The following is an 18,742-nucleotide window of genomic DNA, read 5'->3' on the forward strand; positions in this document are numbered from 1 at the left end:
GTTACTCTCAATTGCAGTGTCCTCTTTGGTAGTCAATATCATCTGTTCCATTTGTCTACTTATTTACTATTTCCCCCAACACAGAAAACTCTGTGGCAGCAGCTCACCACTGTATTTCTAGCCTAGAACAGACCCAGGCAAGCTAAAGAGTCTCAGAAATACTTATTGAATAAGTGAATGGTTGAATGAATGAATGCACTGTATCTTTTTATTTTTCTCAAATACAACAAAAGCCTATGTTCAAGGTAAGATGCATTCCCAAAAGCTGTTGAGGAAACTCTCAGGGTTCTCTTGAGAATCAAAATGAGATGAGTAGGATAGGAGACCATGAGCTACTAGACATTACTTGTCTCATTCTTGAACTACAACTACTGGCACCAAGTTCATGGAAACTCAGATCATAACTAATGGCCCTATTTTACTTAAAAACAAAATATCATTGTTTGATCAACAAAATTAGTAACAATTTGGCCAGCAAATTGCATCCTGAAGGAATTACAAGTCAATTTATCTTTTCATACTTATTATTCCATAATAAATCCATCTGATGCATCATCTTCTGACTGCTTTGCTTATTCACTCCCCTTCTGACAGGTATTAGCTGTTTTTGAACAGGCAGACTTGTAAGCTTGAAGAAGAAGGGAATAATCATGTGACACCTATTATCAAGAAAATTTATGGACATTCAAAAGATAAGACCTAGTCCCCTGTCATCAGAAACATACATCTTAAAGGGCTACATATTTGTGAATCCAGCCTTTTACATAAAAAAGAAAGATTAATTCAGGGGAAAAAATGATGTGGGAAATCTTTGTGGAGGAAAGGAAGGAAGTTTCTGAGTCAAACCCTGAAAGGTAGGTCAGAGCTCAAAAGAAAAGAAGATTCCAAATGGAGGAGAACAGTGGGGAAAGCGCAAAGATGTGATAAAGTTTGGAGAATTATAGACGGTGAGGGTGAGAACACAAGCGAAGAAAGACTGGGGTGGAGGGGACACAATGGGGTGGGGGATAGGGGACTGGGGTTGAAGGAGATACAACCTGCTGGGGAAGCAGGCCGGCTGTGGTGGACTGGGAAAAAGACATGCTGAAGTGTATGGTCTTCACTCCATAATGGAAGGGGAATCCTCAAGTTGTCTCTGCAGTGTGCATTTATCATTTTACTTATTGTACAAATAGCATTTTAACAATAAGAAAAATATTTAAAAGGAAAAGGACAGTCTACAGTCATGTGCCTCTTTGTCAACTGTTTTCATTGGTTTACATTCGTCCCATTCTTTCCCCCATTAGACATACTTACAGCTATAGGGTAAATAATTTTGTGATTTGATTTACCTACATTAGAAAGTATATATTTTTCTATGATTACTATGTTTATGTCAGCATAAGATTGATACACTTTTGTTTGTATCTCCTCTGTTGGTGCATATTCACTTTTTATATGTAGTTATATTTTTCTATTATCTCCATACATATCACTTACTTTCCTTCTTTTCTATTATTTCCTAAAACTGAATTTCTGAGAATGAGGCTCCTGGGTCAAAGAATACAAATATTTGTGGAATACACTGCAAAATTATTTTCCCAAAAGGCTATACTAATTTTCAATGTCAACAGTGTTATACAGCTGAACTGGTTTCACTACTCTGCAAGCATTAGGTATTATTAAGATATTCTCCTCTAATTGAATAGATGCAAAATAATATCTTATGCTTATTTTAAAATTCATTCCTCTGGTGCCTAGGAAGATGAGCATTTTCTATCTGAGTTCTCTCTGCCCACAGCCACTCTACTACATTCACCAAAAGATACTGGTGAATATCCTTTAGCATTTCCATACTGGACCCTTGATCTTTTCCATGTCGATGTGTATGACTCTAGTGCAATATAGGACTTTTTACACATTTGTGGCCAAGTCAATAGCATGTTGTGACTGAAGGTAGCCTTGCTTCCTTAAGACAGTTCTAGTAGCACGGTTTGATGGTGTACATGAGAATGGGGACTGGCTAAGACGCTACTGGAGAAGGCTAGTGGGAGGTGATGAGGGCCTAAACGAAGTAAGACAGTGGTTGTGATCACTAAAGGGAGGAATCTGTGTGACCGTCATTTGGAGCTAAAAAAAAAAAAAAAAGACTTTTCAATCGAGGGCACAAGTTCAGCCTGGAAGTTCCTGTGAAAGTCTGGCCTAACAACCACAGGATAAATTGTTTTACTCTGATCTTAAGTTGCCCTAACAGAGATGACCATCAGGCTGAAATTTAGTAAAAGTAAGACTCATTAGAGAAGATTTATAAAAACAAAGCTCAGACAACCAAATCCATTAGCACTACTTACAGATCCTTACCTTATAACAGACCACTGTCCAGAGAAAAGTGACAGTGTACTATGAGGGCAGGGGGCATACATATTCCATATACATAATACATAGTGTTCTATTATAATTGCATATTCATAAACAGTGCACGCATATCCTAAAGGTTCTTTACATGATTGTTAAAGACTTCTACCTGAAATAACTGACTCCCTTCCAGATAATCAGAGAATGAGTATTTCTACTGAAAAACAGACCTTTCCACATGATGTGGAAAAAAGATTCTGTGTAGATTCGTGCTTAGAATCATGAGCTCTGGAATGAGACAGCCTGGGGTCACCTTGGGCAAATCACTTAACCTTGCTTTTCCTTCATCTCTCAAGTAGGGGTAGTAATACTTGCCTTACAAAGTTCCAGTACATAGTAAGTACTGGATAAATATGGGCTTCTAGCACGTTACAAATGTTATCTTTCAGGAATTATTCTGATCCGTAGCAGGTACTAGTTAGGGAACTGGTTACATATTATCTGGTTGGCAGGCAAGGCACAACTCACTCCAAGTTGTTATACAACATTGCTAGAAAAAAAAATTCTCTATTTCTAAACATAATCTGTTCTGTTTGGATTATTATATTATACTATTAGAATGTTACATATAAACAATACATGAATGTATATACAGTATTAAGTATGTAATTGTGAAGCAACAGGTACAACCAGTATGAATTTGCTTCACGAATCTCAAGAGTAAGAAACCTCACATCTTATCTGCTACTTGGTATAGATGAAACTCTGGAATGAGAGAGAATACCTGGGTGGTTCACATCTTGGCTGTGTGACTGGAGACAAGTTACTTAGCCTCTCCATGCCTCAGTTTCCTCCCTTGAAAAAAAAAGCTAATAATTTTACCTATGACACAGAAATATTGTGAGGATTAAATTAATATGTGAAAATCACTTAGAAAAATGTCTGGTGCATCATAAGTGCTCAATAAATGCTGACCCTTATTTTTTAATTTTTCTAAATCATGTGAAATCTGGCCCAGTGTCTCCCACCCAGGCTGCCAGGAAATTCTGCCTGTCAGAATTCAGTCAGTCTAGGGCGTTGTCTTCTGCATCACACCACAGGCCTGAAGACTCATCTGTGTATCCAAAGAGGGCTCTTGGCCTACACCCTTCTCCTTGTGGACACATTATACCCCTAACACACACGGATCACTACCATCTGTCCAAGTTGTGGCTCCATTTTATTTATTCAACAGTTTGTTTGTTGAGCACTATATGCCAGATACTACAGCAGATGCTGAGAATAATAAAAACAAAACAGAAAAAAAATCTCTTCCCCTATGGAGTTTCCAATGAATCAAGATCTCTAGGCCTACTGATGCTGAACTTCCACAAAAGACCCCTTGGCATTGGTCAATCCCCCAGCAATCTGAAATTAACCCCACTTTGGGGTCATTCTATCTCCAGAGAAGAGAGTTCAAGTGGAATCTGATGTCTACACCTCAAAGAAAATTCCCAAAGCCAATGAGGTTTCAGGGAGTGTCTCTCCACCACCAGGTGCCCTCTTCCCCCAAGGCCCTCCCCTTCACTGGACCTTGATCCCAAAAAAAAGGGCAGCATATAGTTTTGAAAACCATCCCTAAAGCCTCCAGAAACTGCAAATTTCCTCCTGAGCCAGGACCACCTGGCTCACCAGAGCCCTCCTGGCCACCTCCTCAGGAGGCAGAAGGCAAAACGCCACTCATCCCCCCGTGAAGAGCCTTCGGCTAAGAAAATGAGACAGGCTCACCTCCCAGGCAGGTTACTCAGACACCCAGCAATGCAGAAGGGGTCAAGGGAGAAGGCATTCCTTAGCGAGTGGTAGGTGGCATCTGGGTTACAGAGCTGTCACAGAGAAGGAAGACCCAGAACAGACTGGTGCATCTGACAACCAGAAGAAATTTTGAGAGAAACATTGCAGCAGAGTTCAGGAACCAGGCTTCAGACGGTCAGGAGGCCATAGGGAAAATCAACAGCACAGGTGGGAGCCAGCTATGATTACAAAGGATGCTTCTTCCTCTCAGAAAGAAGAGCACAGGAAGAGGATCAAGGCAGATAAGAGATGAGGACCGAGGAGGGAGCTCTTGCCCAAGAGCTCAGTGAACTGAGGATGAGATAGAGAGGGTGCAAGAATGATGGTGGATTCTGTAATCTCCCCTCTACCATCTCCCCAAGAGCAGGAAAGGGGCATTATCTGGCTAGTAAGGATGGGTCTCTGCTAAGAATCAAGCCTCCTTCAGCCAGACAAGAGGCCAGACCAGTGGCACTCACTATGGTTAGAAAAATACCACATTTTTTCCCTATGTCTATCAGACTTCTGATAATCTGGTTTTTGCCTGTTTCACATCCTGCCACTCTCCTCTTTGTTCATTATGATCCAGCCCACTGGCTTCCTCATTCTTCCTGAAACACACCAAGGCCTTCCTTGACCATCCTAACCAAAACAGGTCTCCTCTCTGCTTACCACTCAGTCCCTTCCTGTCCTTTTACCCAGGTCCATGGGCTTCCCTTCTAGATTCTAAGAGCTTAGGGGTAGTGTCTTTGCTACAAGTTTTTTACATTACAGTGACTAGATGCTATCCAAATTTGGTCTGGAAAAAATGTAAAAAGTATTCTGCATAGCTCCAGATGGCTTTGTAAATTAAATTAAACCCACAACTAGCCCAGGAACTTTCCCCGTCATAATTACATTATTGATCATTAACGTTTAAAGACGTTATAAAATGAATCCTGGACATTGCAATAAATTATCATTGTCTACTAGGCAGGTTCCATGGATCAGGTGCCCCTGGAGCCTTTTGAGACTATCCGATGATGTAATTTAAATGATGTAGTTTTGCTCTTTGGTAAGTGGGAGGACAGCATGGGCAGCGCTGGGGACAAGTGTGTGCACATACAACCTACACGATGGGCATCTCGCCCACATGTAGAATAAAAGTATATTACAACTCTCTCTCACTCCCAAGGTACCTGCTTTTCCAAGTCATGTTTAGTTTCCATCTCAGCATGATGCAAGACCCCTTGAGCGGCTCCCAATTCCCATCACTCCCTGATGGTCCACTCACCCTGAGATACCTGCACCTCGCCTGACACATTAGGCTCTAAGGCATCACTAATAATAACAACAACAATAACAACAATTTATTAAGTGCTTAATCTGCCCCTTCACCACGTCAAGTGTTCTGAATGCGCTCATTCACTGCACCATCAATACTGTCATCCTCATTTTCATCCTCAGATGAAACAGATGCAGCTCAGAGTCAGAGTCAAGATTTAAATCAAGATCTGACTCTGAAGCCCAAACTCTTAGCAGCTCCTTCTCCTCAGTAGACCCTCCCTGATTCTCTTGGTGGCCTGGTTATAGCCTTCACATCTCAGCTTAAGAATGTCTCCTCCAGGAAGCCTCTGCTTACTGTCCCTCCATATCCCCTCTTGGGCTCGGTGTCTCTTCTCTGCTAACCTCTGTTATGGCACTGACTGAGCTACACTGAATTTGCCTGTTTGTCTCCCTGACTAGACTTTGAAGGTCATGAGAGCAATACTGAGAGATATTACATGAAACCTTTGTATTCCTGGTATCTGGTTCAGTAGGTATTCTCCGGATGGATGGATAGACATAAATTTATGTATACACAGATATAACCTTAAATACATCACAGTAATTTATAAGACTCAGTTTCCACTTCTAAAGAATATGAACATGCTGAAAGAGAGATTTTATTTGCCATAGATTGATTAAAAAAAAAAAAAACCCAGCACTCAAAGTCTGACCAAAATCAACTCAACCTATTAAGAAATTTTCTATAGATCTCATGGCTTGGGGGTTGGCCCCCTGAATAACAAAGGAGACTACTGCCTCTTCAAATACTAAACAGAGGTGTCAAGGGGACCTTTGCATTGGTTGCTGAATATTCATACCCCTCATTTGACATCTAAGAACAGAGAGCTAGCAGTCGCCTCCATGACCAAAATGTGTCTTCACCAGAAATAAATGCTGCATGCTTCCCAGCGTTGGGGGTGTGATGAATTTCCACACTTACCAGAGAAGTGAAAGGAGCCACTGAGGATGTCCAGGCTGGAAGCCTCGGGTAACAGCAGGCATAGATATCACCAAGAGAAAAGAAACCCACATTATTAAGTACCTAGCTGAGGTATGTGTCGGGCTCTTTGTCTACATAACAATGTCCTTTAAAATATCAGAGGGTAGAAATGAGCATTGTGACAGAGGGTAATAGGAGACACCCTTAAAAGTTCTCTCTGTGCTCTAGAAGTGAAAAATTATGGTGATTTGGGAGGAGGAGGGGTGTTCATAATTAACACACCTTATTGTTATGTGGCCCAGAACCACATGAAAAAGAACTTGAACACTGTCTACAAAGGGGTTAACTTTGTTGGTCAGCTCGGTGGTAGGAGGTGGCAGAATAGGAAATAAGGTTAATTTTTAAGGGAAGTCTGAGAGAAAAATTCCTAGAAGTGAGAAGTCTGGCCAAGATCTGTGTGTGAGGGACAAGCAGGGGATCTGAGCTCAGCAGACAGTGGTCCTCAGATCCTCCTCGGCCTCCCCACGAGTCAAGATGAGCTGTGTGCAGGGAGCTAAGAGTACTGGTTCAGTTTTAAAATCTCTCTCCATCCAGCTTTCAGGAGGCTAACTCATGTAGTCAAATAAAATGAAATAAGACAAGTACTCCTCCACTCAGGAGCATCAGAAGCAGAATCATGCAGGCCTGAATCCTGAAATAAAGAAACTATGGAACAATGGAAGGCATTACTTCACCCGAGGCATCACTTCCAGAGACCCTGTTGGGTTGCTGCCCTCTAGAAAAGCATGAGAAGAGACAGCCATTTCTGGGGTAAACAGATGGAAATCTGGAAATACGTATGATGGAGAACAAGTGGTCATCCCTGCCAAGAAAGTAGAAGCCCCACATGCCAAGGAGGCATTCAAGGACCTGAGGAATTCAGTGCCCACCACCACATGGGGGTCCACCAGCCCAGCAACAGAACTGGAGAAGAAAGTCAGCAGCAGAGAACTCAGAGAAAGTCTGAAAGCAAAGCAGAGGGCAGAGGGCAGAGGGCTAGACATACTCTGCAGAGGCACGGACCAGCCAGGAGACTTTATGCAAGCAGAACAAGAGATCAGAGGGTTGATGGGGGGGGGGGCAGCCAGAACAGAGCTACCAACGCCCAGCAGCCATCGTGCCCGTGCACTGGACCAGCTACAAAGGGGTATTTCAGAAAACATTTCATACGTAGGATACTTCAATCAAGCTTAAGAGGAGGCAATGAATGATTAAAAACAAAACCAAACCCTGCTATATAGCCTGAAAGGGCTCCAAACCATCAAGATTTGGGAATTAATAAGCTTCCCAAAGGCAGAAGCCTTGACTGTCTTGCTCGCTGCTGTGTCCTCCATGCCTGAATGCACTTGGTGCACAGTATCAGTCGGCATTTACTATCTATCTGGTGGATGGATGGAAGCATGTCTACCAATGGGGCCAGGTTTGTATTCACCAGCTGCCAAGACCTGGAATATCTGGGTTACAAGCAATTCTTGAACCAATGGTTATACCATTATTTCAGCACTTATTTCTCATATCATCAAAATACTGGTAATATTGATATTCTTCAAGTGCCAAGAATTTAAAATTTTAAATTTAAAAAAGAGACACAAAATCCTAAGCATGTTTCAAATATAAAACTGTACATACAAATAAAAGCATCAAGTAAAGATGAAATATGGGCAAAATATATGTTATGCATATATCAGCATTATATTCATAGGAGGGAAATTAATTTTAAGCATTATTTTAAAAATAATTACATAAAAGTAAAATGTAAAGTGATTTTAAAAAGTAAAGCATGTCAAGGATATCATTGCTGAGCTATATGCACATTTCTCTGAGAGAGAAACTTGGAAAATTTGGAATCATAAAAGAAAGTTATAGATAAACTCCAGATAGTTTATTTTTTCATCTACAACTGACCTAATATTTTATTTGATAATTTAAGAAAATCTTCTGGAGAAATGTATGATTACTCCACCTTACCACTTACCACTAGCTCTATCAACCTAGGACTACAATTTTTGTATTGGCTGGAGGGTGTGTTTTATATTTCAAGAAAGCGTTTTTAGTCTGTCTTTGTCTTCTGTTGTTTAATTAAGTATAAATGTTGATTTCCTATATCAATATCAGTATCTTTGGATGTATGTTCTCCTAGTTGATAAACTCTTTGAATGACAGAATTATTCTTGCAAGAAAAACTTTGCTTTTATTGACAATCAAATTTCTTTCTCTACTTAAAAACCATGAAAAATATGTAGAGGAATACTCTAAGTGAGCATATTCTTCACTGATTAAAAATTTTAATGCATGACATAACTCTTTGGACAGGGCTTAAGATACAAATGTGTTCTGACTTTTACTGCAGAAATAAAATATTCTACCAATAACAACAACAACAAAGCAGTATTGTGGCATTTGAAAATTGAACCATAAACCAAAAAGTGGAACTGCATTTTCTGAACCCTTGAAATGTCCTTTGAGGTGGTCATGCTTATAGTCATTTTATAGTCATTTTATAGATGGAGAAACTGAGGCCTGAAAAGTTAAGCTACCCTGTCCCTCATTAGTCAGTGAGTGGTAAAGCCAAAAACGGTACCCAGGCAGGCTGACCCCAGAGGCTGTGCATGTTCTATGACTGTGAATCTTTGCACAGGACAGCACAGCCACCAGGGAAGGTCTGCAGAGTTATGGATCCACTTGGGGAACATTATTCAGTCAGACCTCAGGCTCAAAGAATTATGTGAAACTACAACTCTTCCTAGTAAGATTCAGTGTCAGATGGGATTTAGCAAGAGGCTGGAGCTCCTAAATAGATCTCTCAGCAAAGCGGGTTTTTGCCTGGGGTCTGCACTTCTCAAGGATGTAAATCTGGGCTAAAGTGACCTCCACTTTAACCTGGTTCCTGACAAAGTGGTGACCAGGCTGAGTCATTGCTCAATCAGTTATTGCTACTCTTGTCTGTGTGCAGGAGAGAGAGCCAAAGATTTCATCTTCAGCATGATGACTCACTTCTTTTAGGATGATGAAGTTGTCGAGGAAACTAGTTTTAAGCCCTCCCCCTTGTGTATTCCTGGTTTTTATATCCACTGGGATTTGACTGGCCCACAGGCAGAAGCAGAGATGTGGGAGTTCTAACAGCAACATGAATCATGAGGTCCCATGGCCTCTGTGGGCTTGGAGAAATCATTGTTGGCCCCTTATACTTTGGCGTGTCTGCCTGATTAAAAATTTACCTTGTGGAAATAAAAGATACTAGTTCAAAGCACAAAACTAGTTTAAGGCCAGACCCTGTAATAATCACCTTTGTGTTTCATAGGCAAGTTACCAAGTTTCTCTGTGTCTCACGCTCCCATATTTAAAACAGGGATATAATAATGTATATCTCAAGGATCTGATGTGAAGGTTAACAAATATAGTGATTGTTAGGCATACAGCCTGACACAGAATAATCAATAAACATCAGGTATCCCATATAATGATAAAAATAATTACTATTATATATTTTCTGGATTGATCTCAGTTTGCAGTGGTAGTGACATACATAGAAATAACATGATCCTCATCCAGTCCAAAAGACATTCCTCAAACCCTGCTTTAGCCTTGCATTTCAATCTTCTCCACAAGAAGACAAGAGCCTGCTTTAACTTTCATCACCTTTCCCTGTCTGCCCTCTAGCAAACATGTGAAGACAGTTAAGTGTTCATCAGACGCTGAGTAAGAGGGGATCTGTCATATTTAGAAATCATTTTGGAATGATGACTCACAGGGAAAATCATGTAGCAAATCTCAGAGGTTTGGGAAGAGCACAATTTATCACTAAACATGTTCACTGAGCACCTACTACATGCAAAACATAAGGCTGCCCACTCTTGGTGACACAAAGATAGTTGGTTCCCTCAAAGAGCTTAAAAATAGCAAAAGAGAGCAGATGTACACATACCAGCACAGCTCTTCACAACTTGACCCACCACCATGATGGCCAAGTCAGGGGGCCACACAACAAGACCCAGAAGAGTCCAGGACATCTCAGGGGGCTGAGGGACTTGGTAGGACTTGAATGTAAAGAGAAAGTTGGGTGCTGAAGGCTGACCAGCAACTGAACCACAGAGGATCAGGATGGACCTTCCTTGAACACAGCAGGGGGCTACAAAGACCATATCTGGAAACAGTATGGAGAGCAGCCTGGCTGGAAGGGAAGGCTCAGGAATGAGAGTAGCTCAACATAATTCAAGAAGGTTTGCTAGAAGCTGCTTCCATTTCTCCTTTGGTTTCAGGCTAAGACATAGCCCTAAGTGGGGTGGAGAGAGTCATTGCCCAAGTATGGAGAGTGGCCTCTCTGTGACACTGTGACAGAGCAGAGGCAGTCACTTGGAGTCAGCTAGAAGCTCACTCTAAGCCCATGGTGGGACTCTGGCACCACACACCACTGCCAGACTGGAAAGCAGGTGGCCTCAACAGCACCCTCTCGGCTCAGTGCTGTGGGAGGACTCCTGATGAGCACTGGGCAATCACACAGTCAGCATTCTCCTCCAGGAGGGCCAACAGAGCTGAGTGCTCTGTGTGGATAAGGACAGCAACTTCTCTGTATTTCCAGTGCTGGGCACAGTGTCTGGTGAGAGGCGGCACTGAGGAGAAGTTTGTTGAATGAATGAATGGATGAATGAACAGACCAACAGACTAAACTAGTCACTGACTGACATTTCCATTTCTCTTCTTTCCTCCTCAACCTCCATGGCTTGAGAGCTTTGCCAAGACAAAATGGGAGGGAAGAACATTAGCACCACCAAACCCAATTCTACAAGATGCTCCAAATAGGAAATGGCACCACAGAATTATTCTAGTTCAGATTGACTGCCCATATTAAGAAAACCCACTTGATAACTGGTACAGCAGCTGGCTCTCTTGGTCTACGTAGACAGTTTCCAGGGCAGGGAAAAAAAGAAATCCAATAAGGAAAGGCCAGTGATGAGCTAAGCGGGAAATCTTGACCACAGTCACATTAGACATCAGCCTTTGGTAGTTTATCTGTATAAAATAAAGTCACTTTCTCTATAAGCATTGGATTTCATAAATTTTTTTCCAGCTACATTAGTCTTCAGCTTATCAAATCATGCACTGCCACATCTCTTTATTCTGTAAATGAGGCCTAGTGTCAGAAAAATCTGTGCCTATAGGATATGGAAATCACATAGCCTCAAAGCCTGAGATCAGATGTAGCCCTCTTCCCCTCCCTCAAAAGAGGGCTAAATCCAGGATTTAACCGCTTTTAAGGTGGAGGAGGGGAAGGGCATTAGGAGGGAGGAGGAGTATTTGTGCAGGTTCAGTGAGCTGCATGGCGCCTCCTTGAAGAAGGGCTCCAGAGTGGAGGGGAGCATCAGCAATGGATGAACAGATGTGATGGGGACCCTGATTGCCCTTGCACAGGCCAGCTCACTTTCAGCTAACTGTCTGGATAAACCAAGTGGCATTTTCATTGGAGGATGAGGAGGGAGGAGCTGGATAGAGAGGGAATGGCCTCACCAACCTGTCAGGCTACATGAACCTTTCCAAAGGCACCAACACTTCAAGAAACTCCGCTGAAGCAACGTGGAGGTCAGAATAAAGATAAGAGTGTAGAGCACAACTGCAGGGGGTGGGATGGAGGGCAGAGAAATAAAAGGCAAAGGGAGAGGAAAAAAAGGGAAAGGAAAGGAGAATCATGGCCTTATTTTTATTTATCAAATACTAATACAGTGCTTATTATTCACCAGGTACTGTCCTGAGCACTTTATAAATACTAACTCACTTAATTCTCATTATGAGGCACATATTACAGGAAAAGGAAGCTAAGCATGGAAAGAGTCAATGATCCAAGAGCACACGGCCAGCGTGTGGCAGGGCCACGACTTGAACCCAAACAGCCTTGTACCAGTCCACACACCTAAACACCCTCCATCAGGAAAGTCTTAGCCCTGTTATAATGTGAATATATGGCCCAAAGGTGTTAACATCCCATAAAACAGTTAAGGAATGTTGACAGCTCTTCTATCTATTCTTAAAATATTAGATATTTCCATGTGAATGAATATTAAGCAGGGAAAAGAGTGAAGGGAATAATTTTCCTTCAGGCTATAAAAGAAAATTAGTAGCCCATGGATCAGTTAAAAGCAAAGTAAGAGCCAAGATTTGGCCAACATGCCCAAGAGTTTCCATATGCCAATATTACAGTCTCACTAAGTCACCGGGCACTGGGAGGACAAGGAAGTTTAGGTGAGATATTAACAGAAAGCTAGCTTTGGGTACAAATGCTGTTATACTGAACATGAAGGCTGCTCAACATGCCACCAGTATAACTGGCATGTCAGACCAGGTCTTCCCTTGAAGAGCTTTCATAAAAGTTCTTCCATGCTCTGTGACAGGAATGGTTTAGGGGCAGGAATGGCCTGGGAAAACCTCCTGGTGTGATCCATCTTTTGATCGTTCCATCCTTTTGTAAGCTAGATGCCAAAGAAAGCAGGCCCACAACCATGTCGGTTTTCTGAGTTCCCACTCTATTCTGTCTAGCTGTGGGCTTTTCTTCCTCTGTTCCTCTCTGACCCTGCTCTTGAAAATCTCCCCTGCACCTGTCCCCCAGGAGTTATTGCTGCCTCTGTTCCCTGACTGAGCGTCCTTCTGGTTAGGGTATTCTTTGTGTCTTGATGGCGTGCCTCACGTTACTCTCCTCTTCCTAGGGTCAGGAATGATGTTTCTCTGTGCTTCAAAAGCACAGTGGGAAAAAAATCTTTGATACACATTGAACTGTGTGTCATGATGTTGTCTTCGAAGTCCTGCTACAAATACAAAAAAGTGCCCACATAAAGATAAATAAAAATTTGGGCTTCAGCTATCAGCTGCTGTCAGCTTTCTGGAAGCATTATATTCTAAAGTCTGTCTACAAATAAATAGCATATTTGGAGCTAGGTGACTTTATTACAGAGGAAGAAATGCCACTGTGGAAATTAATAAAGGTCTAATGAGAGAACACAGTCTCAAGAGAGACGCCCTTGTTTTAGCTGGGCCACTGCCCTCCTCTGAGGCACATAAGGGCAAGCAGGAATGGTTCCCACTGTGTTCTCTCTCAGAATTTCTTACCTGCTCTGCTGCCCAGTGTGTTGTGCTGATTTGCCAGCAGGAGGCAGCAGAAGCAGCATGGATGGGCTTTCCCCCAAAGACAAAGAGGCCAATGATGGGGCAGGATGGGAGTCCTTCCAGAGCAGGGTGTGCCAAGTGGTCTTCGGCTACTTTACGGGCCTACATTTCACCTTCTAATCAGACTGAATTTCTCCAGAGCAGGGCCATTTCAGCACCCAGAGAAGGCTAATCATTGAAAAACAAAACTGACTGCCCTCCATGCCTGCAGGTCCACTCACTATAGGACCTTGTTGTGACGAGGCACTGAGAATTAGTAAAACACCTACATGACACTGCTGTTTGCTCTACTTTGTTGTGAGCCAGAAAGGGTACAGGAAAGCGTATCACCTAATGGCCTGGAGGTTCCTACCTGGGTTGAGGAGAATCTGTTGCTCTTGTTCTTGAAGGAAAAAACCACAATTGTTGCCATGAATCCAATAACGCTACTCCCCAAAAAGCCTCATTTGCAGCTGATGTTTGAGTAATAGCATCACCATGGGCCACTGCAGGGCCAAAAAAGCTTTGACAGCATCCTTGAAAATCACTTGGCTGCTACTGTGAGTTCTCAGAAATTGGAAACAAGACAATGTTGCCATCTGTGTTGGGAATTTTTTTTAATAGCTCTATTTATATTGTTCATATAATGAAAAGGGAATGTTTTGCATTTCCCAGAAATTGTTGTATATGTCCTCTTAAGACCCAATGAGGCAAATGTGATGAAAACTGGGACATTATGCTCCAGGGTAATCAGCTGAAAAGTCAGTCCCTCTGAAGAATGCCAGTCTAGCTGCTCTAATCCATGGGTCCCAGCTCCTATGGCACATGGCTACCCTGAGTAGGGCCAAAGAACAGGGTTGCCAAAAGCAGATAGTGGCTTCCTTCCCTCAAGGGAGGAAATAAGCTAATAAGTATAATTTTCTCAAGTGTACATTTTATTCCCATAAATTTTACTTAAATATTGCCTATTACCAGTTTCCACTGGCCAGGACTCAGAATCAACTAAACAAGCAGCACCTATTAAATGCAGAAAAGGATGTTTGGTTGCAGCAACTCAAGTCAACTTGCTGGATCAAGCAGAAAAAGGAAGATGCTGTGTATGAATCTATGGATCACATGGGCAGAGTGGAACTGGGCCTTAGAGAGGGTCAGACACTATTTGAGCCTCTTTCTATACAAACTTCCTTCTTTCTCTCTTCTTAACTGGCATGCTTTGCTACTTATTCCACAGAATGGAAGATAGCTACCCAGGTATCTCAAGGTACATGTTAACTCCTCAGTAAATAAAGAGACTGCCTCTCTCCATCACAGTCTCAGTCAGCTGAGAAAACCTGGATTTAAATTTGGATTCCACCCCTACTCCAACATATACCAAGAGGGGTGAGGTCAACAATACAAAATGTCCACAAAAGGCCCATCTTGTAACTGGGCATTAGGGCAAGGCAATTCCAAGAGAGGGAGGTGGTAGAGCAAGGAGCCACTACATGGGGGATGCAATGTCTCAGTGCTTCAGCACGCCAAAAACATGGGCCCAAGCCAAATACTACAGAAATCCAGTGGGGAAATACTAAGGAATGTTAATATGTGCTCTGGAGACACTGCAAGCACTTTCTCTTAGACAACACACGAAAAGAGAGAGGAACCTCTCTACAACATCTCATTTAATCCTACAGGACAATGTGACAGGCTGTTTTGCAGATACAATACTGAGGATCAGAGGTTAAGTAGCTGGCCCAAGGCTACCTGGCTAGTAAACAGAGCAAAATTCAAACCCATGTCAGACTCCAAAACCCCATTCATGCTCCATCCATTCCTATACGTTGACTCCCATATTAACTCTGCCCAGAGATGAGTCTCCTTGGCTTGGAGACAAGCATTTACTCAGAAGCTGGCTGTCCTTTTCCGTGCCCAAGACTTCTCCAGGCCCTCAGTTTGCCAAGCCCTAACTCAGCCAGTCCTGTAAGGACTCTGGCCACAGCACAAAGACCCCTAGCACCTCCAAGTCAGAAGGGCCCAGCAGGTACGTGACTTAGCTGCTCCCGCTTGAACACCCAGGCCACCCCTGGGGGGGAACATATCCGCCCCAAGCTACTCATAGGTCATATACTGTTCAAGTGCTACCAATGCCATTTTCCTGTTTGCGTTTCGTTTTTGTTTTTGTTTTGTTTTTACAGTTCGTTGCTCATCCTAACTGTCAACAGCAATTGCTTACCATGTGGTATGAAAATCTCTCAGGCTTACGTCAACAGTCTATCGCTGTGAAATTCCTGGCTGTCTTTGGAGTCTCCCTAGGCCTCCCTTTTCTCGCCATAGCCTATTGGATTGCTCCGTGCAGCAAGGTACAGACTGCTTAAGGTGCATGTCTTTGCGGTTCTTTCTTTCTACTTAGCATGACCTAAAGTCCACTTTGTCCAAATAAGCAGCTGATCATTTCTCACATTTAAAGAAAACAGCCCTGAAATACCCAGCAAAACTAGAAAACCACATAAGAGGGAAAATGCTAAGATGTGCTTTTTTTAAATCATCTTTTCTTTTTTTCAAGACAATGAGAGATAAAATGGGAAATTTTATACACACGAGGCATAATCTGAGCAATAACAGAACAGAGGGGAAATAAAAGCACTTCTCCTTATCCAATTATGCAACGCCCTAAACACGTCCTCCAAACTCCTGGCAATAATAATCATGATAACGACAGTATGAAAAGCCAGCATTTACTGCGAACTTTCTTTTCACTAAGCCCTTGTCATGGAGTATCTCACTTCACTTTTCAGTTACACTATGAAGGCAATTATTTATGAAGCAGGTTCAGCAAAGAAAAATAGCTAGTAGCTGAGAGTCAAAGGCTTCTCATACTGAGGCACTGCAGACCCCTCTCAGCATCCTCTGGTTTCCTGGCTTCCTTGTCTGGCTTCTGGCCCACATGGGCAGCTAATGAGGTCACTAGAAGGAAAAATGAGAAAGGAAAGAGAAGGAGAGCGTGAAAGGCGCAAAGCTGGGTTCCTTTCCCCCGAGGAAGGGGGAGTGTCTGGTGCACGTACATAACGGAAGGAGTGGAACTTGCAGGTGCCAAGCTGTCCCACCATCCCCATAGCTCAGCCATCTCATCCAAAGCCACAGAAAGCACAAACAGTCCCTCCAGCTTCAGGCAAAAGTTAGCACCTATAAAACCAACCATGCAGAAATTCTGAAACATATTTCATGGGTTAAGTGGTAATCAAAGGTTCCAAAGCTGCATTTACTTTGTGATATATTAAAAAGGGAACTAAGCTTAGGTAATGAACATTCAGTAGAAGAGATACTACTACAGGGAGATTGGTTCCACAGGGAATGTGATCAGCTAATGCAGTTAATAGAAGTGTCATCAGTGAGTGGATCCTCTTGTCAACTCCACCAAGAGAAAACTCATGCCTGGACGATGGGCCCAAGACTCCAGGGCTGATGAGGCCATCTAGCCAGGCAGGCACTGAACTGACTGCCTTAGAGTAGAAGGGGTGTCAGAGAGAGACTAGGACTCACACTCCTTCTTCTGTAGAATAGCATTAAAAATAAAAGTCCTCACACTGAATATTTGTGGTGTTCAACTTTCTATCTACTAAGTATTTTATTTCGATGGCAGTCTACCACAACATGGATTTCTAAATCACCATTCCCCAAATGGCACACATGTAGGTGAAGGCAATTTTTTCTCTCCATAGTATCATGAGCTGAAAAAGGCACAGTGAATGAAAAAAGTCTAACCAAACGTAAAGCTGGAGTAAAGCAGGTGATTGGTTTTAGGCACACGTTTTCATACTAGAATTATCTAGTCTGTACTGCAAGTTAGATCACTGCCTTTACCCGGAGCCCAGATGGATAACGAGGCTTGCCATCCACACCCTCTGAGCCCCTGACTAACTCTAGCACATCAGTCATTCAAGTAACAGCCAAACACTGCCAACCCTCACTTTTGTTATAAAACTAAATGTGACAGCTCTCAGGGAACTCAGACTAGCCAATACCAGCAAATTGGTTTGCCTCTGCCTGCATGGAGAAGTGTTCAGAAAGAGAGGATATGCCAGCTGCTGACTGATTTTTTAGATTTTCAGTAGCTCTGAGAAGAATCTTGGCCAGTATCATGCAGATGTGATGCAAAAAAAAAAAAAAGTATGTGTGTAGGGGAGGGCAGAAGTCCACAGCTCAGGAGAATGATGCCACCATGGGAGATAGGAGTCAGACTTACTGTAGTCTTTTGGAATATTCTAGAAGAAATGACTGCAGAAAAGTTTGGCTGTGGCTTCCTCTCCTCTGTTCAAATACTCGTCTGACTGACACTTTATGTTCCTGGAACTTTCAGAAAGACAAAAAAGCAGAGCACTCAAGATAAACATGAGCTTGTCATTAGGCCACTTGTGGTTTCTTTGCACTTTCTGGGCTCCAAGTCTGAGCTCAATGCAGTGGAGGCTGTGTCCACAGCTGAGTGACAAGTATTATTCTATGGCATGAGGTAATTTTTGGTAGCAACCCTCATTCTGAGGAAAGATTCCCTCATTAAAGAGCTTGTCAAACTTGCTCTGAGGCAGCCAAAGGACAGATAAAACAGTCACGATATTTTTAGTCTTTTCTTTCACCACTTAGAAAGAAATCTTTTCAAGTTTGGCAGAGATATCACATTACTAGGGATCATAGAGAAGTTACATCTTCCACGTGAAGAACTGGCCCTCTCTAAAGGCTCCCGATCCCTGGAATACAACGTCCTCCCAAGAGGAGTGGCATAGTGGGGAACTCTGTTAATGTGCTAGTATCCCTCCACCCAAGGGGTCCCTGCCTTTGTATCTGTCCAGTAATTCTATGAAAAAGCCAGTGTCATTCCAGCAATTTCATGTTCTAATAGCCTTATCACTCCTCCCTTAAAGAAATCAGACCTTGATATCCTTTCATAAATGTATTCATAAAATGTCACTGCTAAACTTCATCAACCAGCTAATGTCCATGAATGTCTAGCAAATGTTGAAATTTCTGTTTCCAACTTAGTGGTGCATTTACTTCCTAATAGTTGCTGTCCTAATTTAGGGGCTATTAGGGACACCAAAAGTACTTGATTAGTCTGCCAGAATGACCTCATCTCTTCTTTCCTATTGAATTCCCAAGGATGTCAGTTCTACTTTTACATGTTTCTGATGACCCCTAAAAAGACAGTTA

At 42.5% G+C, this 18,742-nt stretch overlaps 1 protein-coding gene and 1 long non-coding RNA gene across 3 annotated transcripts in view; one reads left to right on the plus strand and one right to left on the minus strand.

Moving 5' to 3' along the window:
• Positions 1-18,742, minus strand: part of LOC116278148 (uncharacterized) — a 564,959-nt gene that overhangs the window by 498,925 nt on the left and 47,292 nt on the right. The window contains exon 1 of one of the 2 annotated variants that reach the window (XR_004187521.2): positions 6,392-6,456. The exons of the other annotated variant lie outside the window; for it this stretch is intronic. This is a non-coding gene — a long non-coding RNA (uncharacterized lncRNA). Of the gene's footprint in view, positions 1-6,391; positions 6,457-18,742 lie in introns of those variants that run through there. 2 annotated transcript variants of the gene reach the window in all.
• LOC102530391 (short transient receptor potential channel 7) overlaps positions 1-18,742 on the plus strand; it is a 94,770-nt gene that overhangs the window by 27,524 nt on the left and 48,504 nt on the right. The window contains exon 5 of the mRNA XM_072957022.1: positions 15,736-15,900. Coding sequence (XP_072813123.1) covers positions 15,736-15,900 — 165 coding nt within the window. The remainder of the gene's footprint in view (positions 1-15,735; positions 15,901-18,742) is intronic.

Source organism: Vicugna pacos, chromosome 3 (genome assembly GCF_048564905.1).
Source record: "Vicugna pacos chromosome 3, VicPac4, whole genome shotgun sequence".
Classification (NCBI taxonomy): domain Eukaryota; kingdom Metazoa; phylum Chordata; class Mammalia; order Artiodactyla; family Camelidae; genus Vicugna; species Vicugna pacos.